Source organism: Ochotona curzoniae, unplaced genomic scaffold (assembly GCF_017591425.1).
Source record: "Ochotona curzoniae isolate NIBS_2020 unplaced genomic scaffold, NIBS_Ocur_1.0 contig_2321, whole genome shotgun sequence".
NCBI classification, from domain to species: Eukaryota; Metazoa; Chordata; class Mammalia; order Lagomorpha; family Ochotonidae; genus Ochotona; species Ochotona curzoniae.
The window spans coordinates 14,211,118-14,238,804 of record NW_024465421.1 but is presented as its reverse complement, the minus strand read 5'-3'; the positions used below and the strand labels follow the sequence as shown (position 1 = coordinate 14,238,804).

The following is a 27,687-nucleotide window of genomic DNA, read 5'->3' as shown; positions in this document are numbered from 1 at the left end:
GCTGCAGAGCTGAAGAGCGGGCATCGGTGACCAATCAGCAAGTTCAAGACAAGCACTAAAAATCTAGCGGCTCCCGCAGGTGAGGGCACGCGCCTGCACCCTCCACCATCTGATTGGTGGAGTCGCTTGTCGACTTTGGCCATTTGCCCAATCACAGAGAGTAAACACTGTAATGGGGCGGGAACCGAGTAGGAGGGTGACAAAGCCGTGAGCCTATTGGCTCCAGACCACGTTACAGCAGAAAGGGGCTGTGCGCGCCTGCGCACTGTCAAGGCGCGTCCCCTCCAGCCGTTGGAAAATGGCGACTGTCTCCGAATTGAAGGCTGGTGAGTGCGAGCCGCTGGGCTGACTGGGTGGAAGTCTTCGGGCCCGTGAGAAGGATGGAACGGGGGCAGAGCGCGCGGAACACCACGCCCGGCCCTCCTAGGGAGGATCGTTGTGCTGTGAGTCTGCGGGGGAACGTCTGGCTTGGTCCGGCGGCCTGCGGTTGCCCAGGGGCAGTTTCCAAGGAAGCCGGGAGCTAGTTTGAGGAAGAGTCTGGAATCCGCAGCTGACCGAGCGGTCTACTGGCCTGCGCCTTTCCGGAACCCCCAACCAGAGAGCTGGGGCGGGAGGAGGGGAGCGAGGGGCCGGGGCGGGCCCTGCCCCTGCCCCTGCCCCTGCCCCTGCCCCTGCCCCTGCCCCTGCCCCTGCCCGTGCCCCTGCCCGTGCCCCTGCCCGTGCCCCTGGTGTCCGGCTGCCCCTTCAGTGCCAGGCGCAGGTCCGTGGTTGTCTGGGTTGCAGGTGCATCCCGCCTCTCCCTCTGGGTAAAACAGGCAGAGCTTTTCCTGACCTGGTCATGCCTCCACCTCCCTCCCATCCCCTCAGAAAAGCTCCTGAAAAGGCAGTTAGGGGCCAGCAATGAGTCCAACACCTGCGCGCCCTTGACGCTGAAACCGATGTCACGAGTCACGACAAGGGACAATCCGCTGTAGTTACCTGGGATTCCACCACCCAGCTCATGCAGTTACCCAGTGGCTGCCTCGTGGTAGCTCTCTGCCCATTCCTTAGACGGGCAGGCTGAGGTGGCTGAGTGGTGCTGGTCCATTTAGGCAGAGGGGCAGGAAGATTAGGCTGCGTGTTGAGTCGGAGCATCGAGTCTGGGGGTGGTGCGGTAGGGGGAGCAGGGAGCTTTATTGCTGCTTGAGGATTCGGGCCAATCCCAGTTTTCTTCATTTAGATTTGTCTTTAGATTCCGGGTCTAAAGCAGTCATTCTCAGACAGGTTGGAAGGGGGAGGTGGTTGAATCTTTTTGAGCTCGTGGCTCAGTCCCCACGGATGGAAGTGTGTGTTTGAGGGGTGGGGGCACTAGGTTAGTGAGCAGTAAGAAAAGCAGAACTCTGTTGGCAGGAGCAGACTGTGTATGGATCTGTGGGCTGTCCCCAGGGAAGCCCTGGTCACCCCCTGTGCAGGGCTGCCTTGCGGTTGGAGAGTTTACTGCCTCTGCATTCACCAGCTTGAGGCTGCTGTCGGGAGCAGTGTGTACAGTACAGGGTCGTAAGCGTAAGGCCTCCATGGCAGGTTAACGTGATAGGTGCAGCTAAAAATGACGACTGTCCTACACAGATTTAGGGCTACGTTTATATCTGATCTCCCCCTGCCCGCCACCCCTCCTCCCCACCTACTGCCTGTATTCTGCAGTTCTGAATGGACTCTGTCAAAGGGAAACCCAGTGAAATCTTGTGAGCCAACCAGCCGTCTTTTGTGGATTTTTACAATTTGATTTGTGAGTATCTCTGAGAATTACAATTCAGTATGTTGGGGACAGCAGCTGAGGCGTAGGTTGAGGCGTGGGTCAGCTTTCTGATATTATGGTGTGCTTTCAGGTATCAACGGTGTACAACACTGTATTATAGAACTCCTGGATAACATTTATTGAGCTCTTACTGTATTAGCACTCGACCGAGATGTGTGGATCTGTGGTGTTGTCATTTACAGTCTTTGGTAAAGAAGGTTGCAGGGCACTGCAAGGGATGGTGCCTGATTACCAATACAGAGGACTCAAGCTAAATCCCATTTTCATATTTACTGACTTGTTATAGTGACCTTAGTCCATCAAGAAATTAGGTTACGTTTATCGTCTACAACCCTGACTCCTTAAAATATGTTACCCTACACGATGGCTAAATCCTCACCCTGTAAGTGTTGGGATCTGGGAACTGGTTCAAATCCTGGCTGCTCTACTTCCCATCCAGCTCCCTACCAATGGCCTGGGAAAGCACTTAAGGATGGCCCAGAGCCTTGGGACCCTGTACCCACATGGGAGAGCTAAAGAAAGCTCCTAGCTCGTGGCTTCGGATCAGCTCAGCACTAGCCGTGGCCACTTGGGGAGTGATCTTCATCTTTGTCTCTCCTCCCTTCTATAATCTGACTTTCCAATAAAAATAAAATAAATTTCAAAAAAAAAAAAACAACAAAAAAAATGTTTTTAAAGTGCATGAGAGCCTGGGGTTTGGATTCAGGTCCTGATAAGTTCATGGTAATTCTGGCCCCTCCTTTTCCTCCTCACTGAAGTAGATCTCAGACTGCAGTCCCTACAGTGAAGACCCTGTAAACAACTTGAATTTGCTCTGATACGTTAGGAGTACAACTGTGTGGCTTGAGACCTTTAGTTTGCATTACAAACACGGCTTATGGTACTTACAAATGTTTGCTTCGTCATAATATTTAGATTTATGCCATTTACCTTCTGAACATCTTCAAAGTGTGCCCAAGCATGACGCAGTTGGTTCTGTAACAGGATCGTTACTGTTTTGTGTTTAACAGTGTTAAAGGACACTTTGGAAAAAAGGGGAGTATTGGGACATTTGAAAGCCAGAATCCGAGCCGAAGTGTTCAACGCCCTGGACGATGACCGTGAGCCCCGGCCGTCGTTGTCTCACGAAAACCTTCTTATTAACGAGTTAATTCGGGAGTATTTGGAATTCAACAAGTATAAGTACACCGCGTCTGTTCTCATGGCAGGTGAGTGCTTATTGCTCAACTCCACACAGGGAAGCCGCGTCTGCCCCTTCCTGGTTCTCGGGGAGTCTTCACCCTGGAAACCCAGTGCCATCACCAGACAGCGGCATAAAGGTGACTGGCAGGCGAAGTTCTCCTGAGCTAAACTGCAGGGGAAAGCGGAGTTAAACAGGCTCCCTCCTGGGTGCATGCTTTGGAAAATCATTCTTAATTCCCGATTATTTTTCCAATTATTATTTTGATTATTTTTTCTTTTTAAAATGTTTTGGATATTTGTTTAAGTGGGTTTTTTAAAAGATTCTTTTATTCTTATATTTTTTCTTTTCAAAAATGTACTTACTTTTATTGGAGAGGCAGATATACAGAGAGGAAGAGAGACAGAGAGGAGGATCTTCCTTCCGACGGCTCACTCCCCAAGTGGCTGCAACAGCTAGAACTGAGCCAGTCCAAAGCCAGGAGCCAGAAGGTTCTTTCGGATCTCCCACATGGGTGCTGCGTCCCAAGACTTTGAGCTGACCACAACTGCTTTCCAAGGACACAAGCAAGGAGCTGGATGGGAAGCGGGGTTGCTGGGATTAGAACTGATGCCCATATGATATGGGATCCCGGCGCGTTCAAGGCGAGGATTTTATCCTTTAGGCTACCGTGCTGGGCCCTTGGTTTTTATTAAGAAAATATTTGAAAAATACTCTCTTCTTGTGATCCAGCAGTCATTAACTGGGGTGGTGAGGGTATTTTTCACATCTTCTGCTGACTTTTGAGGTGCCTTCCAGGAGTGTGAGCAGAGTCTACATACAGACATGCGTGCTGGTAGGGCAGTGTTCCCCTCCAGGCTGCCAGGAGGACTGAGGTCAGGCAGGGTGGGGGTCGGAAGCAGCTTGTGTGGGCACATCGTTTGATTCACTTGTGTCAGGTTTTTTTTTTTAAGATTTATTTATATTTATTATTTATTAGGAAGGCAGATACACAGAGAGAAAGAGATACAGAGAGAGATCTTCCATCTGCTGGTTCACTCCCCAAGTGCTACAGTAGCCAGAGCTGAGCAGTTGTGTAGCCGGGACCCAGGGGCTTCTAGGTTCCTCACGTGAGTGCAGGATCCTAAGGCTTTGGGCCGTCCTCCACAGCTTTCCCAGGCCACAAGCAGACTGGACTGCCCTAGACATTATGACAGGTTGGGTAGTGAACCAGTGGATTAAAGATTTCTCTGTCTCGCTGTAACTCTGCCTTCTAATTAAATAAAATAAAAAAAAAAATTTAATGAAAGATTTACTTAACTGAAAGGCTCTTTGATGTCAGTACCTGTTTTTTGCTCAGTTTGTTATGGACGGCTGTATAACTCAAAGAGAAAAGAGCATTGTGACAGGATCATTAATTGGTTGTCTTGGGCTTGAGCTTCCCCAGCTTGAAGTGTAGTGATAATTGTGTAATGGTTTCACATGGAATTTTTTTTTTTTCCTAACTGAGGTACAGATTCCATGTAATGAAGTTTCCATGTATGCATTTTGTCATGCCAATTCAAATGTATGTTCAGTACCACCAGTCAGGGTACAGGATATTTCCGTTTCTGTTGAGGACTGTTGTGCCCCTTCATAGTGAATGTCTTCACGCACCAACCCCTTCTCCCCCAGTGGTCTGTTCCTAGCTGCCAGAAGTTGCCCTTTTTTGGGGTGCCATGTGCAAGGGGTCATGTAGAATGTTACTTTTCTGCAAGCGGAGTCCGTTCAGCCCGGGTGGTGTGTTTCCTGGTGATAGCCTTTGTTGTGTGGTCGTGGAGGTTTGTTATTGCCTGATAGGCATGCCAGTTGTTTATGGTTTTTGGCAGTTGTAAAGCCAGCCTTTGTGTGGATGTAAGTTTTCATTTCTCCTGGGTAAATGCTTACGAGCAGGGGTTGCTGGGCCTTGGGGTTGGTGTATGCTGACCTCTGTAAGAGGATCCCTCTATAATTCCCAAGTGGATCTACCATTTTTGCTTTCCCACCAGCGAAGTGAGAGTTTTGGCTGCCCCATGTCCTCACAATGTAACTTAGGATTGCTGTCATCAGTGAATTCTTGTTGATATCATCCTGTATTAGATTTATAAGCTTCCTAGCAAATAGACTAAAGTCTGGAATAGCAGCTTAGATGCAAGAGCTATATTTCTAAGAACTTTAAAAAAATATTTATTTTTATTGGAAAGGCAGATATACAGAGAGGAGGAGAGACAGAGAGGAAGATCTTTTGTCCAATGGTTCACTCTCAAAGTGGCCACAATGGCTGGAGCTGAGCCAATCCAAAGCCAGGAGCCAGGAGCTTCTTTTGGGTCTCCTAAGCAGGTGCAGGGCCCAAGGCTTTGGGCCATTCTCTACTGCTTTCCCAGGCCACAAGTGGGGAGCTGGATGGGTAGTGGGGCTGCCAGGACATGAACCAGCACCCATATGGTATTCCGGTGTGTGCTAGGCTAAAGTCCACTAGGCTGTTGCACCAAGCCCTCTCTGAGAAATTTGAAAAGTAGGGAGAAGGAGGGAAAAATGAAAGAACTCATCTCATCCACTGGTTCACTCCCCAGATAGCTCATAGTCTGTGTGTGCAGCTGAAGCCAGGAACCTCATTCTTGGTCTCACATGTGTGTGGAAGGAGCCCAGTTACTTGAGCCATCGCCCCTGCGCCTGAGAGGAAGGAACAGAACTCGGGCTGCTGTGGAGTGTGAGTCTTAACTGCTAGACTGAGCAGCTGCCTGTAAACTGAATTTTCCCAAAGAGTTGGGCGATTTAAAATGGGACTTTATGTGAAGCTGTATTAAGTTCACATGTAAGAGGATGGACGTTTTGCAAGTCATACCATCACATTCAGTGAGTCTATCTTGGCATGTGCCATCCGCAGTCTTCCAAAGTCTGAAATGTGTGTTTACCCAGTAAGTGTGGTTTTTATCAAAATACCTTGGCTTGTTAGGTTTACAGACTCAGTGTTTTCATGACTTTTTTCCCCCCAGAATCTGGCCAACCTGTAGTTCCATTGGACAGACAATTTCTCATCCGTGAACTAAATGCATTTGAAGAATCGAAGGATAACACAATGTAAGAATTTTTTTAAAGTAAGTTCTCAGCTATCACTATCTTGGAGTCATAACTGCATGGAGGTGGTTTTATTTTCCTTCGGTTTGGCAAGTATTTCTTCCCAACTAGTGTATGTTGAGCATTGCACCAAATCCAGAACGTGCTGTAGTCAACAGCCTGACTGTCTCCACTGATGGCCAGAGCCCTCTGCAGCTCCTTCTGCTAAGGTTTGCTCTTGGCTGTTTGATGTTTACTTTTTCTTAAAATATTTAATTATCTTTATTTTTGATGATTTTTACATAGTTGATTAGGGTGCAAAGGGTCAAGGGCTACAGGAAAGTGAGTGAGACTACCATATCCACATTCTGTCTCTCTTTTTTGGTTTTTTTTTTTTCCTTTCTGCAATTGAGGCAACTGGGGAGACAAGGGGAGAAGCCACACACAGACTCCCAACTGCCTTCATATCCTGGGATGGAGGACAGCTACTCAACACCATCCCAGGGTCCCCAGTGTGGGGCGAGCTCCCTGAAGGTCCTGCTCAAGAGGTTTTGATAGTTCAACAGTTCTGAATTACTGCTGATGTCACCCTCTAAGCATGATGAAATCTCTCCGGAATCCATTGGTTGTCACAGTTCACCTTAGCGCCTCCACTTGCCCCGATATTCACTGTAAACACTTGGCTGCAGTAGTGGATCATTTTGTTCTGTCCTCGGTCCTCTGTCATGGTACCAGGTGTCCTTTGCTGGCTCCAGTGTACTGCCATATCCTCCATGAGCACCTGAGTATGCTGTTCACTGCTCTGTCTAAGCCACTGGAGGCCCAGCCCTGACACATGCACTCCACAGTCAGACCATGGGACCTGCAATTCTCTCCATGGTTGGGGTTCTGAGTCCAGAGATTCAGTTGAGGGGATCTCCACAAAAACTTTATCTGAGGTGATCCCGTACTTGATTCTTATGTGTGCTTGCCAATACAGGGTCTGGCACAGTCTGTCGCACACACTGGTCATTGCCATTGCTGGGTCAGTTCTGTCTTCAGCCCTGTCTGGTATGCAAAGTAACAAATGTTGGAGTCCAGCCTGATGCTGCCCACCGCACACTCAGCCCTCACGCAAACCAGTAGGGACTGCACCTTAGTTGGAGCGACCCACAATAATCTCCACCAGGCCTTGGGAACCTGCAACCACATAGGAAACCTTTAAGAGGCTCCAGGCTCTTGGCTTTGGATTGGCACAGCTCCGGCTGTTGAGGCTGCTTGGGGAGTGAATGAATGGATGAAAGATCATCTTCTCTGTCTCTCCTCCTCTCTGTATATCTGATTTTCCAGTAAAAATAAAATAAATCTTAAAAAAAAAAAAAAAGAAATATCTTTGAAGGCTGTGTTTTCTCTTTCTTAAAGAGATGGAGTGACACAGAGAGGTATCGTCCATCCATCTTCTGGCTTACTCCTCAAGTGACTGCACCAGCTCTGATTGGGCCAGGCCAGAGCCAGGAGCCTAGATAGAGCTCAATCCAGCTCTCCCACATGAGTGGCAGGATCTCAGTCACTTACGTTTTGTTCCTGCTTCCCATGCATATTAGCAGGGAGCTGAATCAGAAGCGGAGCAGCCAGGGTTCAGTTGACACTCCCAAAGACACATCACCATCACAAGATACAGCCTTGCCTGTTGCGCCTGTTAACCCCTGTGCCCAAAGTGACCCGCCCCGGCACTTGCTCTCCTTTCTAGTTTGCTTCATATGGCCAGCTATCTGAAAGACAACTATGACTTTGTCAAAATGCTTTAGCAGCTTTCCACTGTGCATGTCAGTGAAATCCAAATCCTGGTGGCCGTTTGGGTCCCTATCATTCTGCTCTGTCTCTAGGTGTATCTCCACACACCTGGAGCATTGTGGAGGCCTGCTAACCCCTGCAGCTTGGTGCTTTCTTCTCCTTTGCACAGACCACGTGCTTAGCCTGGAAGCTCTGTGTCACTTCCTTTTCCCTCTAAATTCTTATTGGGGTATCTTTTGTCTTTATTGGATCTGTGCAGATTTCAGTTTCCTTATGTCATTTTTCTTTTTCATATGCAAGTTTCTGGATGATTTAATTTGTGCTTTTATTGCATGTGCATTTCATTTATTCTTATGATTTTTTCTTTAAGGTGTGTTTATTTGAAAGGTAGAGTTATTTTGAAAGTCCAGGAGAGAGGGAGAGACATAAAGATCTTTTGTCCACTAATTCACTCCCCACATTGCCTATAACATCCAGGGCTGGGCCGAGTTTAAGGTGGGAGCCAGGATCTGGATCTCCAAGATGGATGCAGGAACCCAGGGAGTTGGGCCGTCTTCCACTGCCTTTCCAGGTGCAGTACAGGGAGCTGGGTTGGAAGTAGAGCAACTGGTACTCAGACCAGCACCCGTATGAGATGTTGGCCTCACAGGTAGTGGCTTTCCTTATGACGCCACAGTGCTGGGCTCTGTTCTCCTGGTCAGTGTTGACTTGCTCATCCACTAGACAGGAAATTCCGAGAAAAGGGACTGATGTTTTTCTGTTTGTCATAGTATCTCATATTCTTCATATATATATATATATAGATAGATAGATATCCAACAAAGTTTTTTTTTTTTAAGATTTATTTATTTATTGGAAAGTCAGATATACAGAGAGGAGGAGAGATACAGAGGAAGATATTCCGTCCGATGATTCACTCCGCAAGTGGCCGCGACAGTCGATGCTATGCCGATCTGAAGCCAGGAGCCAGGAACCTCTTCTGGGTCTCCCACACGGGTGCAGGGTCCCAAGGCTTTGGGTCGTCCTCGACTGCTTTCCCAGGCCACAAACAGGGAGCTGGATGGGAAGTGGAGCTGCCAGGATTAGAACTGGCGCCCATATGGGATCCTGGCGCGTTCAAGGCAAGGACTTTAGCCGCTAGGCCACGCTACCGGGCCCCAAGGACTTTAGCCGCTAGGCCACGCTGCCGGGCCCCAAAGTTTTTTTCTAATCTATGTTAATAGTAAATGATTATAGAAGCAGTAGCAGCAATTAGCCTAGCTAAAAAGGAAGATAACTGCAATCATGCTTTTTTTTTTTTTAAGATTTATTTATTTTTATTGGAAAGGCAGATTTACAGAGAGAAAGATGTTCCTTCTGCTGATTCACTCTCGAACTGGCCACAATGACTGGAGCTGGACTGATCTGAAGCCAGGAGCTTCTTCTGGGTCTCCCTCATGGGTTTCAGGATCCCAAGGCCTTGACCATCATCTGCCGCTTTCCCAGGCCACAGGCAGGGAGCTGAATGGGAAGTGGAGAAGCCAGGACTTGAACTGGTGCCCATATGGGATGCTGGCATTTGCAGGGGGGGGGGGGATTAGTAATTGAAGCCGTCACACCAGGTCCTGTTTATTTATTTTTAGTTTGAAAGAACTAGGAGACACAGAGAAAAAAAAAAATCTTCAACTTGCTGATTTATTCCCCAAATGACTGCAATATCCAGAATAGGGCCAGTTCAAAGCCAGCAACCTAGGAATTTCTTCCAGATCTCCCACATGTGTGCAATGGCCCTAGGACGTGGACAACTGTCCACTGCTTTCCCAGGCTATTAGCTGGGAACTGGATCAGAAGCAAAGCTTCTGGGACTTGAACCTGTACCTCTGTGGAATGCCAGCACTGCAGAGTTTTAGCCTGGTATGCTGACACTGGACCCTCCTACTACCTTTTAAATGGAAAAGTTGATCCAAGTGTAATTTGGGGAATACACAGTAACTATCTAAAGTAACTGTTTAGAAATGGTATTAAAGGGAGGAAGTTGTGGGATGCTTGTGTCCCATACTGAAGTCCTGCATCCACTTCCGATCTAGCTTCTCGCAAAGTGCACCTGGGGGGTAACAGGTGATAGGTCAAATAGTCAAGTCCCTTTCACACAGGGGAAACTTAGATGGAATTCTGGACTCCTGGTTTCAGTATGGCCTGGCTGTTCTGTGCAATCATTTGGGGAATAAACCAGCAGATGGAAGATCTGTCTGTGTCTTCTCTCATACTCTGCCTTTCAAAAACAAAACAAACCAAAAAAAAATTGACATTTTAGTTTTAGTATTTATTGAGCATCTGGGCTTTATCTAGTCATTCGTTACCAAAAGCCTTTGTAAACAGGAGACATGAGTGAGCCGAACAAGCTGGCTTCTTGTCCACAAGCTTTGTAATTAAAAAGTGTGATGAAAGACCATGAACAAGAGAAAGAAAAGTGGCTCCAGTGGTTAGGATAAGTATAATTTGAGTAATGTAGTTAGAATGTGTTTTCGTTATAGTGAGCATAATAATTATGCATTATAAAAAAGTGCAGATAGTACACAAGAGTATTCATTTAGAAGAAAACTTATTGTTCCCCACTCTGCCCACGGAGATGTAGTCGTACTCCGCAGAGATAGCCCTTGGTGCTTGGGCATTGTGGCTTAAGGGGGTAGGTGACTATTGGGATGACCTGTGTTGGAGTGCCACTTTGAAGCTGACTGCTCGGCTTGTGGACTAGCTTCCTGTTAGCGCACCTTAGTGGCCCAGGTTCTTGGGTTCCTGCCATGCATGTGAGAGCCAGGTGGAGTTCCTGGCTCCTGACTCTGACCTGACTTAGCCCTCCCTTGCTGTCACAGGCATTTGAGAAATGGACAAGCAGATGGAAGATCTGTTTCTCTCTGTCACTCTTTCACATACATTTTTTAAAAAGCAGAAGGTAAACCACTGGCAACTTTCTCTTACATTCATTCAATCATGCATTGTATATTTAAAGCCTCCTTCTCTGTCTCTCTGTCTCCCTCTATCTCTGTCTCTCTTCTCTCTTTACTTCTGCAACTTGTTTTTCATATCAGCTTATGTCCATCTTCCTTTTTCTTGTTTTTAAAGTTGTCAGGTAAGTCAGGCCCACAGAGAGAAACAGGGGGAGCATTATAATAGACATCCATGTTGCTGCCGCTCAGATTTGCAATGTTATTTTTTGTTTTGGAGTTGTCTTAACTACTATACAAACTGTTGGGGGTATCTTTGAAGATCACCTGTCCTGTTCCCCATCCCTCCCTGTCATGACTGTGCCTTTCTTTTGGCTTTAAACCACTGAGTAGTAGTCCATGTGTTATAACTGCCTTATTCAATCGGGTGAATATGTAAGTTATTTTCAGTGTCTTGGTATTGTCAGAGATATTGCAGTGAGCATATTTGAGCACATGCTGTGTGCCGGACACTGGTGTCGTGGGTTGTCTGTAGCATTTGGAGCATGCTCCCTGCAGAAGGGCTTCAGCCGAGAAGCTGGCTGTACCACATGCCCTGGACAGCCAGCGTACAGACAAGACAGTGATTGCTCCAAGAAGTCTGGCTGGAAAGAGGGTCCCGGCCATATGACTCAGGCCCTCCAGACTTACTAAGACATTCCCTAGTAAAGGAATCTCTTGTATTCTGTAGATCTAGTATTTATAGACGCAAAGAATTACTGTATTGGAATATATGAGTATTAGACAAAGCAAGTGAGTAACACTTTAAAAAACATACACTGACAATTTTTGAAAAAGTTGAAAATACAGAAAAATAATTTGGAGAAGTCTTACTTGTGGCTTAAGATGAGTTGGAGAAGGTGGGATGAGTTAAGGAAATAGTGTTGTGACGTAGCAGGTGAAGCCACCTCCTGTGTCATGTGCACCCCTAATGAGCACCATTTCAAGTCCAAGCAGCAGAGGACGGCCTGAGGGCCTGGGCACCTGCTACCGAGGTGGGAGACCTGGATGGCAAACCTGGCTCCTGGCTTGGGTGGATGTACGTAAGAGGCTGACTCCCAGGGTGGTTGAAGGGAGCCTGGGTTTCTTGCCGCAGGTTCCTTTCTGTGAGGCTGTTGGAACGTCTCACATGTCTGACTTCTCCACAGGCAGCCTTTCACAGGGCCATTTGATTTTAACTCGGCACACTTATTGCCTTGTTTATAAATTGGAGCTGATGAGCTAATGACCGTGAAATCACAAAATGAACGTAAAATGGAGAGAGGTCACAATGTTATATAAACTTTGAGATAGCTTTAAAATATTACTGGCCATCTGTCATGCGGCTCACACTTATATACTGTAAATATGTGCCAGGCACAGCTCTAAAGACTTCCCGTTCAGGAGCTCAGTCTGCCTGTGAGGAGAGGCCCAGATTTCTGACTTAGAGAGGAAGAATCAGAGCAGCGAGGGTCAGAGCTGCGCTAAGGGGCAAGGGCAGGCAGCCTGGTGCTGGGACGCCGGGCCTCCCCTGGGCAGGCGGGCTGAGCACTCACTGAGGCTTGTTTACTGCCTGGCATGTGCAAGTGTCAGGTGTCGGGTCACACTGAACCGTGGCGTTTCCATGCTGAGTACTGGGAATTTATTTATTAAGACTGTTTTACTTTAGATGATGTTTCAGTTGTTAATGTGTTTTATCTGGGTTTGGAAATTGAAAATTAAGAGAGTATAAACAATTTGCAGTTTCAATGATAATGTAACTTAAAACATTTTGTATAATTTATTTGGATGTCAGAAGGATAGAGAAAATGAGACAGAGATGTGTTATCTGCTGGTTCACTCCCCAAATACCCGCACTAGCCAGTGCTGAGCTAGAATGAAGCTAAGAGCCTGGAACGCAACCTGAGCGTCCTCAGGGGTGGGAAGGACAACTGCTTGAGCCATCACCTGCTGCCTCCCAGGACGCTCATTGCAAGGAGCGCAAGTGGAGTTAGGGTGCAACTTAGGCACCCCGATGTGGGATGCAGGTGCACTAACCACTGTGCAACTGCCTATCTCTCTTCTGCTTTTAAATCTAGTTGAATACTTGCCCTCCTGGTGTTAGAAGGTTACCTTTTAAAGAATAAATGGCTTGAGCTTCTCTTGTTTATACAAATGTAATCTTACGTGTTCTTCCTGCCACAGACCTCTTCTGTATGGAATCCTAGCTCACTTCTTGCACGGAGCTAAGGATGGCATCCAAAATGCATTTCTGAAGGAGCCTGCGCCTCAGCCCCCGAACCTTGGCCGACCAACCACCCCGTGGAAGCAGGCACATAGGTATGCAGCCCATGGCAAGTCTGCTGCTTGACTATATGTTTCTTTCTGTGAAGAAGTTTCTCCTGAGCTATGGAGTCATTGTTTATTTCCACTTGTGTCTAAGCCAGTGTTACTTAACCTCCAAAAATAAAAAAAGCTTCATGGAAAGGAAGGGGAAGGGAGACAAGAATAACTGAGGGCCAGATCCTTAGATGGAGTTTCTGTACAAAAATGTTTTTAAAAACCCCGATGTTCCCATATATTTATGATCTTTGGAGCAACTTAAATCATTAAAAATACAGAATAGATAGCTTTTTATCAAGGTTATTTTTTTCTCTCCAAGATGGAAAATAAAAGTTAGATTGCCGAATATAGATAAAGAAGTTTAGGTATATGTGCCCATTGCATTTTCAGGATGCTTTTTTTTTTTTTTTAAGATTTATTTATTCTTATTGGAAAAGCGGATATACAGAGAGGAGGAGAGACAGAGAGGAAGATCTTCCATCTGATGGTTCACTCCCCAAGTGGCCGCAACAGCTGGAGCTGAGCCAATCCAAAGCCAGGAACCAGGAGCTCTTCTGGGTCTCCCACGCGGGTGCAGGGTCCCAAGGCTTTGGGCCATCCTCGACTGCTTTTCTAGCATTCATTGGACTGCCTTCCCAGGCCACAAGCAGGAAGCTGGATGGGAAGCAGGGCCACCAGGATTAGAACCGGCGACCAAATGGGATCCTGGCGCGTGCAAGGCAAGAACCTCAACCACTGTGCTATGGGCCAGAGCCAGGAGCCAGGAGCTTCATACAGGTTTCCACGTAAGCACAGGGATCCAAGCATTTAGGCCACCTACTGCTGCCTTTGGAGAGCGTCACCATGCCGCTGAAGCACAGCAGCCAGACTTAAATTGGTGCTCCAACATGGGCACTAGCATGACATGGCAGAGACTTAAACTTCTGTGCCACAACACAGGCCACACAGTGGTATTTGTAAATAACAGATTCTTAGAAGCATCAACCATATTTCTTTTAGAGGGACCCCCCCTTAAAAAAAAAAAAAGATTCATTTATTTTTATTGGGAAGGCAGATTAACAGAGAAAGAGAGGCAGAGAGAAAAATCTTCCATTCACTGGTTCACTCCCCAAGTGGCTGCAGTGGCCAGAGCTGAGCTGAAGCCAATAGCCAGAAGCTTCTGGGTCTCCCATGTGAGTGCAGGTTCCCAAGGCTTTGGGCTGTTCTATACTGCTTTCCCAGGCCATAAGCAGGGAGCTGGATGGGAAGTGGAGCAGCTGGGACATGACCCAGTGCCCTTAAGGGATCCTGGCATATGCAAGGCAAGAATTAGCCACTGAGCCGTTGCACTAGCCCTAGAATGCCTCCCCCCCCCCTTTTTTTCTAAAATTTATTTTATTTGTATTGGAAAGTTGATATACAGAAAGGAGGAGAGACAGAGAGGAAGATCTTCCATCTGATGATTCATTCCCCAAGTGGCCACATGGGCCGGAACTGTGCCGATCTGAAGCTAGGAGCCAGGAGCCTCTTCTGGGTTTCCTATGTGGGTGCAGGATCCCAAGGCTTTGGGCTGTGCTCGACTGCCTTCCCAAGCCACAAGCAGGGAGCTGAATGGGAAGCGAGGCCTCTGGGATTAAAACCAGCACCCATATGGGATCTCAGAGCATGTAAGGTGAGGACTTCAGCTGCTAGGCTACCGTGCCAGGCCCGAATGCCCATTTTTAAAATGAGCTTCCAGTTCTGATTGCATCAGCAATAAGTCCTCATGGGTTTTATTTAGCTCAGTGTTTGCAGCTGTGGCCAGAAGTAGATCTCCTTGTCAGGAGGACAATTATTGCCGGTGCTCAGGCAGTGGAGAGAGACATCTTTATATGGACAGTGGCAGAGGTCACTGAGATTGATGACGGGGCAGCAGACAGCTCAGGGTGCCTGTTCTGTGACTCAGAAATGAGGATCACCCCTGAACTCACTAAGGCGGACAGTGACTTGACGGGGTATTTTCTTAACATTAGAAATTCTGGCTCAGCAGTAGCTTTCTTGCACAGACTTGAGAATCATCAGCCAAACATCGCATCACCTTTCAGTAACACAGTTAAGCAATTCCATTTGCTTTCTCAACTCCAGCCTACCATCTGCAGTTACATAACTTATTTGACAGCACTGAGAATGTCATGAAGCTGTTAAAATAATCATTCTTACATTCCCAAAACTCGTTCAGCTAAAATATGTAGCATTGACATGAAATTCACATCTACTTGAAAATAAGCCCGAAGTATGCCAGCGTGAGAGCAATTCCTTCATCAAAGCTCCTGCAGGGCTGAGAAGAGCCGGAAGGGCCTGATGGGGCACGCCCACCTGCATAGCAGTCTTTGGCTGTGCTATGTGAGCACTTCTCATACTGGAGGGAAATTTATAAAAATTGAGGTTTTTTTTTTTAAAGATTTATATTTTTTTTATTGGAAAGGCAGATGTACAGAGAGAAAGATTCTCCATCCGATGATTCACTTGAGTGCAACTGCCGGTGCTGTGCCGATCCAAATCCAGGAGCTAGAAACTTCTTTGTGGGTCTCCCATGCAGGTGCAGGGTCCCAAAGCTTTGGGCCGTCCTCGACAGCTATCCCAGGCCACAAGCAGGGAGCTGGATGGATAGTGGAGCTGCCGGGATTAGAACCGGCACCCGTATGGGATTCCGGCGCATTCAAGGCGAGGACCTTAACCATTATGCTATCGTGCCAGGTCTGGGTTGTTTTGTTTTGCTTTAATTATTTGAAAGCTTGTGACAGAATGAGAGACAGAGAGATCTTTAGATGGTTATACCTGATATCCCAACTGGATTTCCCACATGGATGACAGGGCTGTCTTCCACTGCCTTGCTAGATGGATTAGCAGGACGCTGCATTGGAAGCAGAATAGCTGGGACTCAAGTCACGCATCTGACATGGCCTGCAGGCATTGCCAATGGCAGATTAACCTGCTGCACTACAGTGCCTGCCGCCGAAGTCAGGATGTTCAAGGTTGAGAACACTGTTTACCGTTTTTGCTCATCTAAGTATGAAAGTAATAGGGTTCACTTTTTAGGACCCTTTTCTGGAAAACCTAAAATTGTGATGTCTTAAATTGTTAATTCTGTTCTGCGGGTCAAGTTGCCTAAAATAAGGGTGAGATTTCACCTGTTCAGCACTGTGAAGTGGAGCTCAGTGGAATTCACTCGGGCTAGTCAGCTGCTAGGGACTCTATGGACATCTCAGCAGTTAAGAGTTAGGGGCCAGCCATGTGGCACAGAGCATGAGGCTGCCCCTGGGGCGCCCCCAGAGCAGCCTGCAGGGCCAGCCATGTGGCACAGAGCATGAGGCTGCCCCTGGGGCGCCCCCAGAGCAGCCTGCAGGGCTAGCCATGTGGCACAGAGCATGAGGCTGCCCCTGGGGCGCCCCCAGAGCAGCCTGCAGGGCCAGCCATGTGGCACAGAGCATGAGGCTGCCCCTGGGGTGCCCCCAGAGCAGCCTGCAGGGCCTGCTGCTGTCTCATGTGCACCTTTGGAGGCAGCAGGTGGAGGTTCAAGTCTTTGGAGCCCCCGTCAGGAGTGTGGGAGAATCCACTGGAGTTCCTGGGTTTGGGCTGAAGCCTGGCACAGTCCTGGCTCTTGCAGCCATTTGGAGAACTTGTTTGTGTTTTGGTGCTCAATTTGTGCTCTCTTTCTCCTGCTACCAAAATGCCATAAGAAAGGTTTGTTTTTTCAGTTGTAGTTCTTAGGTTATTGCGGAATGGGGACCCACATATTCTCCAAAATCTATTTTTTGCATTGCATTTGGATATTTAGTCCCTTTAGTTTTTTTTTTCCCCAAGATTTATTTATTCTTTTTTAAAAGGCAGAGTTCCAGGCAGAAGGAGAAAGAGCGGGAGAGAGACAATCTTCCGTCTCTTGGTTTACACAGACCTGGCTGAGTCCAAAGCCAGGAGCTTTTTCTGGGTGTCTCGCGCTGGTACCTGGGCCATGCTCTGCTGCTTTCCTAGGCACATTAGCAGGGAGCTGGATGGAAAGCGGAGCAGCCAGGATTCAGCCAGCCACCTATATGGGATCCTGGTGGGAGCTGCAGGTGGTGCCCCAGCTCGCTGTGCCAGGGCTCTTCAGTGTTAAATCTAGGGACCTTTCATCCTCTACTCCCACGACAAAAGAGGTTGAGAGGAAGTGACTGTCTCTACTGCTGCCAAAGCACAGTGAGTGCTCACAGTGGCCTGGGTGTTTCTGAACCCTCTTGGAGCTTTGTTGTTTTGTTTTAAGCTTTTGAGGGTTTTTTCCCTGCAGTTTCAGGATTTACATTTTGGAGGGAATTTGTAAACTGCCAGTTTTATACTTGCCACAAGGGGGTGCTGCTGGGAGCTGTTTTACTGCAAGGTGGGTTTACATTGAAGCACTTTGGTTGGTATTCTTGAAAAGACTAAACACCTGGTCCTTTCTTGCTAATTCCATTCCTTACATAAAAGAAAGAAAATTGTAATTCCATACACCTGAATTTTAATCTAGTCACTTAAAGAACTGAAAGACTGGGCTCCAGCACAATAGCCTAGAGGCTAAATCCTCGCCTTGCATGCCCTGGGAACCCAGTAGGCGCCAATTCATGTCCTGGCTGCTCTACTTCCCGTCCAGCTCCCTGCTGGTATCCTGGGAAGGCAGGGGAGAATGGCCCAAAGCCTTGGGAAAATATTTCTCTCTGTCTCTCCTCTCTGTAAATTTGATTTTCCAAAAAGGCAAGGGTTGATGCTGGCACTGTGGTATAGTAGGTTAAGCTTCCTCCTGAAGCACCAGCATCCCGTTTGGGTGCCCCTTCCAGTCCCCAATGCTCCACTTCTGATCTAGCTCCTTGCTTATGCCCTGGGCAGGCAGCAAAGGATGGCTCAAGGCCTTGGGACCCTTGTACCACGAGGGAGACCCAGAAGAAGCTCCTGGTTTCAGATCGGCCCAGCTCTGGCTGTTGCAGCTATTTGGGAAGTGAATCAGCAGATGGAGGAGGTCTAAGAAATAAAAATCTTAGGAAAAAAATAAGAGGCCAAGAGCTGGCATGAGCATTTGGTAGAATAGGTAATATGCTGCTAGATATTTCACAGCCCTGTTGGAGTCCCTCATTCCAGTTTCTGCCCTGCCTCCCTTTCATTGGTGCAGACCTGGGAGATGGCACTGCTGGCTCAGGGGATGGGCTCCTGCCTTCCACGTGGGAGACCTAGACCACGCTCCCTGCATTCACACTGATCAGTCGTGGCCATGGCACGCATGTGAGGAGTCAATGAAAAGATGAATTTGAAATATGTCTCCCCCAGACAAATCAGTTTTTTTTTTTTTAAGATTTATCTATTTTTATTACAAAGTCAGATATACAGAGAGGAGAGACAGAGAGGAAGATCTTCCGTCCCATGATTCACTCCTCAAGTGACCGCAACGGCCGGTGCTGCACCAATCTGGATCCAGGAGCCAGGAATTTCCTCCAGGTCTCCCACACGGGTACAGTGTCCCAAGGCTTTGGGACGTCCTTGACTGCTTTTCCAGGCCACAAGTAGGGAGCTGGATGGGAAGTGGAGCTGCCGGGATTAGAACTGGCATCTGTATGAGATCCCAGCACATTCAAGGCAAGGACTTTAGCCACTAAGCCACTATGTTGGGCCCAAGGCAAATCAGTTTTATAAAGTCTTCTGATAATTACAAAACAGTTTCTTTTTTAAAGATCTTTTTTTTTCCCCCCAAATCAATCTCCAACAAATAAAAAGACCTTTTTGAATGGTTAGGATCTTTATTAGTAAGCATTTCTGATTTCTTCAATAGTATTTCCAAACAATAAATCTTTTGTATATAAAGAATTTTAAGAATATACCAAAGCTCTTTGGATAGTTCATGGAAAATGAGCCTTACCCTACCTGAATTTCAAAATTGTTTTTGCACCAACATGTGCCCTATGCAAAAATTATGCGTGGATTAAAAAAAATAAAACTTTGCACCAAAAATAAATATACCATTTCGTTCCATTTCTCCATGGACTTTGAAGTACCTTCAGGTAACATCCTAAACTATGTGTGGATTTCTGTTCCTTTAGATGATCTGCTAAGAAAGGAGAGTGGGAAGAGCTCCGACGGTGCAGAGATGACACGGCCTTCGGGGTAGCTTTCGTCCTCAAATTATTCTACCCAGTAACTTATTTATTACCCCAGAGTGACACCACTACCATTTGTGTTTTCTGAAACTGTTGAGTTTCTCCACAAACACTTTGCCTCTCATGTTTTATTCCTTTGTGAATAAAAGCTAACTTTGTCATCTAGTTTACTGGATTTAACTTGAAAGAAAGCATGTTCTTCTAGGAAGTGTTCTAAAGGCCCCTGGGTATGAGAAGTGGAGGGCCTCCTTAGCACCTCATGCAGGTGTTCAGGTCAGTAGGTCCACGAGGGGAAGCTCTGCTGCCTGACCTCACATTAGTTACATTTCTGTCATTAAAACAAGAAAAAAGCATGATTTCTATAGCTTTTTTTTTCAGCAGCTGTTTTTACCTAACCATTTATAAATATCCGAATTACTATAAGGTTGAATTTTGCAACTAAGGAACAATGTTTTTCTCCCTCGTTAGACATTTGGCTTGTACTGCAAACTTTAATTAAAAGGTAGTGCTGGGGAAAGTAGTTTTGCCATTTGCTGTAGTAAAACAAAGAAGTTATTATGTAAAGAATGTGAAATGCACATGAAGGGACAGGCTTTGGAGGAGATGCCTGATGCTGGCCCCTGAAGGATGGCCTTGTCCACTGCTGTGTAGTCGTCCATTGTGTGGACATGTCACGGAGGGGCCCAGCCCCGCTCACAGGGCCTGAATCTTCCACAGCATCCATTTTTTATCCTAGAGATGGAAATCACTGATCTCTAAGGGCGCTACCTCTAAAATGGCACTTGGATACCTACGGAAGGAACTTTTACAATGTCACGTCCACACACGGATTTCACTGAAGGCAGCTGACTCTTAGGGCTAACCTCCACCAGCTGACAGAAGTCGCATGGTCAGTTCAGAATAGAACCCTGCCTGGGGACCAAACTTCACAAGTTACTGCTTTGAGAGGCCCTGTTGGAGGGCTTAAGATTGGATGACAAAATATCATAAGGCCACTTTCCATTTTTAAATCTGTAAGATTTGATTACCATTATGAATTCCATTGTGTTATATGTGGGAATATAAATATCTGACTGCTCCCAGAGGACTTGGTTTACATCCAAGGATACTGGCAGTGGACCCCAAGTTTACCTCAGGAATTACAATCATGTAGGACTAGATTAAGAAAAAATTCTGGAACTTACCATTTTGGATACTGATATAAAATCATCAAAACAGAAGCGAAACGGAATTGTCACATAGTGCTTTTGTATGTATCATTCTGTAACTTGTTTGTACCTAGGCAACTTTTATACTTTTAAAGTTTGATTTAATAAAAAAATTTAATGAATTCAGCTCTGTGTAGAGGGTGTCCATATCTTTGTCCTCAGCAGCTGGGCACGGTGGGAGGGTCCTCCTGCCCCGTTCAGGGTCCTGCCAGGCTGGTTGTTGGGAGGGCGAGGTGAAGGGTGGAGGAAGGGGGCCTGAGTGTGGGAGGGTGCTGTCATGAGTGGACGAAGCAGGAGCCGTATTGATGTCCGATTCTTCTGAGCACTTGGGAGGCCCCTCTTGGCCCTTCGATGCCACTTCTGACAATGATTCAGCCCGTGGTCGCCTGGGCAGAGCTGGTATCAGTCTTGGGGGACAGCAGTGTAGCCTGGGGGCCATGTTTGGTTGGAAAAAAATATATTTAGTAAAGAAAAAAAATATTTTGAAAGCAGTGTGAGATTTTTGTGATTATCTAGAAACAAAAAAACAAAGCAAAAACAAAATCACGAGGGCTTCGTGTTCTTAAAAAGTTAAGAAAGTCCACTACAGAAAGAATTATACTTGCAGTTGAAAGCTGTCAGTTTATGATCCAGCCATTTTTAAAAAAGATTTATTCATTTTTATTCAAAGTCAGATATACAGAGAGGAGAGACAGAGAAGATCTTCCATCCAATGATTCATTCCCCAAGTGACCGCAATGGCTGCTGGTGCTGCACCAATCTGGAGCCAGGAGCCAGGAATTTCCTCCAGGTCTCCCACACCGGTGCAGGGTCCCAAGGCTTCGGGCCGTCCTCAACTGCCTTCCCAGGTCACAAGCAGGGAGCTGGAAGGTAAGTGGAGTAGCTGGGATAGGAACTGGCACCCATATGGGATTCCGGCACATGCAAGGCAAGGACTTCAGCCACTAGTCTACCATGTCAGGCCTGGGAATCTACTTTCTAACAGGTTACACAAGGGCTGTCTGGTCTTCATGGATTTTTGTTCATTGAAAGTGAAACCTTTTCAAAAGTAGACTTTAATTTTGTTTTTCTGGGGCAGTTTTAGACTCATGACTGAATTGCGTGGTAAGTATAGAGAGCTACCCTCTACCCAGCTCCCCACCACACCCCCTCACTTCTGGTCTCTCCTCCCACCACCCCGCCCCAGAGCAGTATAATGGTGCCAGTGGGTGAATCCGTACCAGTTGACACCATTATCGCCCACATGCACTCTTGGTACAGTCTGTGTTTTAGACAAATGTGTGGCAAATGTGTTCACCGTTAGGGCATCCCATAGAATGGTTTCACTGCCCCACAAATTCTCTGCCTCACCTGTTCTAGAAGGTTCTATAGTCAGAATGGTTCAGGATGTTGGCTTTTTCAGGTAGGTTTCTCTCAGTTCCTCTGTCTCTCTTCACAGCTTTACTCCTTGTCGCTCACCTACCCCCTACTCAAGGACATCCTGGTTTCCTTTAAGTCTGACCAGTTCTGGATAAAATTTTTAACATCTGTGTTCTATTTTGTGTGTGTGTGGAGAGGGGAGAGGAGAGATGTCACTTTTTAGCTGCTTTGGGTCAATTCCGAGAAGAGTGTTTTTGCTAAATCCCAAGGACATTTAGTGGTTTTGTAAGCTCTAAAACTACTTTTTTCTCAGCCTTTCAGGACCAGGGATGGAGGTGGGTGATTGAAGGTGAGTGTGGCGGTGCCTGTGCATTGCAGCTTGTGGCACAGGGAGACACGCGGGTGTCATCAGGGTAGACTAAAAGCACTTTAGTACAGGAGCTGGAGCGGGGCCACCCTTGTTTCTAGTCCAGCCTGCTGTTCCCACATCCTCGGAGGAAAGATCTTCCATCCACTGGTTCACTCCCCAAAAGACAGCAACAGCTGCAGCTGAGCTGATCTGAAGTCAGGAGCCTCTTTCGGGCCTCCCATGTAGACGCAGGGTCCTGAGGCTTTGAGCCATCCTCTACTGCTCTACCAGGCCACAAGCAGGGAGCTAGAGGGAAAATGGAGCATTCAGGACACAAACCAGTGCCTATATAGGACCCTGCAACATGCAAGGTGAGGATTTGGCCACTAGACCATCACACCAGGCCAGGCTTGATAATCCTCGTGAATAAATCTCTCTCTCTCTCTCACACACACACACACACACACACACACACACACACAGAAGGAAAGAACAAACTTGGGAGCCCAGCATGATAACGTAGTGGTTAAAGTCCTCGCCTTGAATGCACTGGGATCCCATATGGTTACTGGTTCTAATCCTGGCAGCCCTGCTTCCCATCCAGCTCCCTACTGGGAAAGCAGTCGAGGACGGCCCAAAGCCTTGAGACCCTGCACCCATGTTGGAGACCTGGAAGAAGGTCCTGGCTCCTGGCTTTGGATTTGCTCAGCTCCAGCTGTTGTGGCTGCTTGGGGAGTGAATCATAGGACAGAAGATCTTCCTCTTTGTCTCTCCTCCTCTCTATATATCTGCCTTTCCAGTAAAAATTTTAAAAATTTTAAAAAAGAACACACTTGGTCCCAATCTTTGGTGTCACTTAAAACTGGAGGGGAATCACACATTGGGGCTTTTTGAATGCAGAGGAAAATAAAAAGCTCATTGATTAGGAAAAAACAGAAGACCCCAAGAGAAATTTTCCCTGAGCCCTCTTGCTTCACAGGTTCACAGAAACCCCCACCCAGTGGTTCCTCTGAGACCAGACGTCCTGAGGAAAATTACTTGACAGCACTCATTCAAAGTGACGTTTTTCCAACCATGATTTTTTTTTTTCTCAAAATAACTGACCCTAAAAGAAAAAGCAAAACAAAACAAAACTGACCCTTTGAGCTGTAATAAGTGGAACTGGGGCCTCTGGCTTCATGCGTGCTAACAGCAATGCCATTTTGAAGACTCGGCGTGAGGACTTTGTGTAGCCCACACTTGGAACACAGCAGAAAGTTAGAGGTCATTTCTCGCGTGCTGGTGTATTGAACAGCCCGGCCAGGTTGTTCAAGCAGAATGATGATTTTAGCTTTTCACTGGGAAAGGCAGGCCCAGAAGGGGTCCCGGCCAGCCCTGAGCTGCCTGGCTGCTTGTTGGCGGACCTAGTGGCCGAAGCCCTCTGATTTCTTATCCTCACACGCCGTCAGGCACACAGTGCAGTTCCTGCAGTACCGCTGCATTTCCCGTTCTACCGGAACACCCCCCCACCTTGGTTTGCACTAGTAACAAGAGGAACATGAGCAGAGATAGAATGCGGTAAAACCGAGTGTTCCCAAGTAATGAAGCATCCTCTCTGGAAGGCGCCCAGGCAGGTCTTGAACGCGTCGGTGCAACCCCTTGCAAGCCAGGCCGAGGTGCCAGCAGCCTGCTCTGCCTCAGCCACAGTTTATCCCCTTCCTTCTCTGCTCCCCATCACCTCCGCGCGGAGGCAGGGACAGTTTCCACTCCTTTTACAGTGTGGAGGGGAAGAGGCCTGTGGAGAAGCAGCTCATTCATCATGTGCCCAGGAGCCTTGCCCCTCTTCCCCAGCGCAAAGCAGGGAGGCGGGGCCGGACGGGGCTGCCATGGTCTTCCAGGCTGTGCAACCGGAGAGCTGCAGGCGACCCTAGGCCCAGCGGGCTCCTCACTCCCCAGACTTGGCGCCCACTCTAGTCGGCCAGGGACAGCAGCCCATATGGAACGGGGTGGGAGGCAGTGCTTGTTTCCCACGAGGACTACTTCCCAAAAGCCAAGCAGTAGCTACTGTCCTTGCCATTTTACAGGCAGGGAAACTGAGGCACGGATAGTGGCAGTGTCTTGTCCTGCATCAGAAACGGCTGATTCACACTCAGCCACCTCGCCGACCCCCACCCACCTGCCCTGGGCCTCGGCCCTTTTCCCTGGAATGTCTCCTTGCTGTAGGTGTATCAGGGAAATCAGAAGGGTCCCCTGAGATGCTCTGGGGACTCAGTAGTGTCGCCTTAAAGACATCCCATCCCCCCCACACACGTGGTTGCAAGGGGCGGGGTTGTTACGTAAGCCCAGTACAGAGCCTGACGGGGGCTTCCCAGCTCCTGGAAACTTCGCCCCCAAATCCTCTGGCCCGAAGTGGCTGGAACGCACGGGGAACTTGTCCCAGGGTGCGCCCCAAGCACAGGGGTCGCCATGCGCACCAGCGGGGCTGCCGTGGCCGGCGCTGGGTGCCGGCTGCCCTCCCCCGCGCCCGCGGAGCTGGGAGGCCGTGCGGCACCATATTTAGTCAGGGGGAGCGGGCAGCCCCGGACTGGTATGCGGCGCTGGGAATTCCTGCAGGAAGGAGCCCGCGCCTGCCCTTTTTGGGTTGTCTCCCGCCCCGCGCCCTGTGCCCGCCGCGCCCGGGGAGGGAGCACCGGCCCGGCCTGGCTCGGCCCGGGAACCTCGGAGCCGGCCCGCGCGGGGAGCGGGGTCTCCAGCCTGGCCAGGGGCCAACCCCTAGCCTCCACTGCCTTTTATGGCCTGTGTGTGCGTGTGTGTGGCAGCGCGAGAAGAGGGACTGGGAAAGCCTGCGCACGAAAAAGATGATTTTGGTATCAAAACCAAAAAATTTAAACACACACAAATCTGAAATGCATGCCTCGGAGAGGGTTTGCAAAAGCTCATGGAACATACACACTATGAAAAAGTATACATGGAGTTCAATAGCTTTTTAACTTAATTCCATCGCACCGTGCACTTTCTGAAAGACCCTGGGCCCAGAGCAAGGGGCAGCGACAGTGACCGGGACAGGCACAGCAGGCTGGGGAAGGGCGCCAGGCATGGGGTGCATGGGAGTTGGTGAGACCACTCCTGCCTCCAGGATGGAAGCCCATGGGAGGCCGAAGGAGTGTGGACGAGCCGGGAAAGGACTCCGGGGGTCAGCTTCCCCCGGGTCTGCAGGGATAATATGCGGGAGTGCCAGCGCTGTGCGGGGATCGCGGGGTGCACCTGACGAATGACAGAATCATCGCCGCCCCCTTACCCCATGTGGCAGAGCACTCCTCGAGGCTCGGCAAAGCATGTACCCAAGGGGCAGAAGACGCGATGAGGGGCTGCACCTGTGCCGCTCTGGCAAGTCGAGAAAAAGCACTTTTCATCTGGTTGCGCCCCCTTTGCAGCAATCGGGCAGAGGGCTCCAGCTCCAGCCTCGCCTTCGCAAACTTACCCAAAAAAACTCACAAAAAACCTTTCCTCTCTCTTCCCTGCCGTCCAGCGTCCTCAACAGCACGGGACGGAAGAGGTTAAAGCCTGGGGTCGGGGACTGCTCCAGCAGCCCCTTGTTCTATAGGGACTCGGGGTCTCAGGGGTGGGCGAGGAGCGCCACGGCCCAGGGTCAGCACGCGCGTGCAGGGGATGTCCACCCCAGCTGTGCGCCCCGGGCCGGGGGCCAGAGCGGAGCGTCCTCCCTGCAGGAGGCGCTGCGGAGGCCGCCGCGCGGGACCCTCCCCCGCCGCACCCGGCCGGCCGCCTGCCCCATCCCACCCGCGGGCGGCCCCGGGTCTATAAAGAGAGGTGTCCGAGGCGCGCAAGGAGATTTGGACGCTCCGGCCTGGGAGGTGCGCCAGATCTGAGCTCCCGGTCCAGCTTGCTTCTCTGCTCGTCTCCCCCACCCCCAGTTGGAGATCTGTAAGTGCGGGTACCCCTGCTGGGATTGGGGCGAGCGCACGTGGGGTGGTGGGCTGGAGGCTCCACCAGGGCGTTCTCCAGGGTTTGGGGGGCGCTGAGGGGTCCAGTTCAGGATGTCTGTCTCCAGGAGGGGGTGAGATGGTGGGGTTCACGATTTTCCTTTCTCTTCCCCTCCTTTCCTCCTACCCACCGTCTCACTCAGCATTTCTCAAGATTGTCAGTGGGACTCCAACACTGGACCCAACCCCAATTACTCCAGAATTTCCAGGGAAAAAAAAGCCCCCCCCCCCCAAAAAAAGAGCATACACTTCAGAGACCATCAGCGTCCCCAGGTGATTCTTGTTAGCAGGTGAATAGAGGAGACGTGCTCCCTTCCACATCTCAGCTGCGTGGCCTCGAGGTTTTAAATTCTAGGAACACATGCGCACATCCCAATGAAGTACAGCTGAACTTCACCGAAAAGCCCCTGGCTCGCTCACAGGCGGGCGAGGCAGGCTCCAAGTGGCTGTGGAAGCACCACTTAGCTATGCTGATAATGTGTTAAGTCAGTTCCAAGGCCACGAGCGCGAGTGCTGAAAGCAGTGCTTCTCAGACTGAGCTGTGCGCGTTGATAGCCCAGGGAGATAAGGCTGCCGATGACACGCAGTCTGTTGGAAACAGCCCAGCTTTCTTCCTGCCCCTTCCCAAGTCAGAAAAGAAAAACAAGGGGAGGAGGGGAAACCAACCAGGTTGCCCTGAGATTCCCATCACCACCGCAGGAGTGGGGAGGGATGTAGATACTTTAGTCTCTCTGTGTCTTTACGACCTGCAGGTGCACTAGGCAAGGCCTTATGGGGAGTCCCTGCAGTACCTTGCCTCCACTGTCCAAAGAAAAAGAAAGGTGTTTTTTTTTTCCCTTGTCTGGGGAGCTGGCCAGGATTTTGCTGCTCTGGGAAAAGCCGCGCTTGTCAGGGAGTTAAATGTTAAGAAACCCAAGGCAGGAAATGATTAGTTGTAGGGAATTTGTAGTCTTTGTATTTGCTGCAAACTGACCAGCAGTCAGCCAGGGGAAAGCAAGCTGCTAACAAACCCCTGTGCACCTGTTACTATTTTCTGTATTTGTTGGGCTACTTTGGAGAGACTGTTTAAAGACCCAAGGTGCTAAGAGTGGTTGAATGGCAGGCTGTGAAATAAGATACAAGGAAAGGGCAGGGTTTGGTGCATGGAGGATGCATGCTTGCGTGGCATTCACTGCAGGAGCACAGACCTTCCCTGAATCATTTGGGATCCTGTGCCTGCTCGGCCTAGAAGGCAGCAGAAGCCCAGAGAGGTTAAATAAGTTGCCCAAGGTCACACAGCTAGCAAATATTGGCACACGCTCCCATGTCTGCCTGATGCCAGGCTTGTACCAGGGACCCCATCATCTATTTTTTGTTGTTGTTGTTCTTTACTGTGGACAAAACCTTCTCCCTGGAGTCACATTGCTGGTGGGACCCAATGCTTACCACAGAATAAATGTTTAGCCATGATTGTGTTTTTGTTTTTTTGACAAAACATGAACTGACCTTTTGCCAATATACAGTTCCATGTAGGCTGTCCCGTGGTAGAATGAGGACCTGGTGGAATGATGATCTACTTGGGGCTGGTGACCCTTGCCAGGCTGTCACCCCAAGGGTCCAGAAGGTGCGC

General features: G+C 48.7%; 1 protein-coding gene across 5 annotated transcripts in view; it reads left to right on the top strand.

The window, feature by feature from the left end:
* The first annotated feature begins 247 nt into the window (after positions 1–247).
* Positions 248–27,687, top strand: part of CEP20 (centrosomal protein 20) — a 38,061-nt gene continuing 10,621 nt past the window's right edge. The window contains exons 1-5 of one of the 5 annotated variants that reach the window (XM_040973258.1): positions 248–326; positions 2,806–3,003; positions 5,969–6,053; positions 12,929–13,052; positions 19,119–20,516. In XM_040973258.1, coding sequence (XP_040829192.1) covers positions 299–326; positions 2,806–3,003; positions 5,969–6,053; positions 12,929–13,052; positions 19,119–19,193 — 510 coding nt within the window. In that variant the 5' untranslated portion in view covers positions 248–298 and the 3' untranslated portion in view covers positions 19,194–20,516. Of the gene's footprint in view, positions 327–2,805; positions 3,004–5,968; positions 6,071–12,928; positions 13,064–19,118; positions 20,517–27,687 lie in introns of those variants that run through there. The other 4 variants (XM_040973260.1, XM_040973259.1, XM_040973261.1 and 1 more) reach the window with 4 other exon arrangements.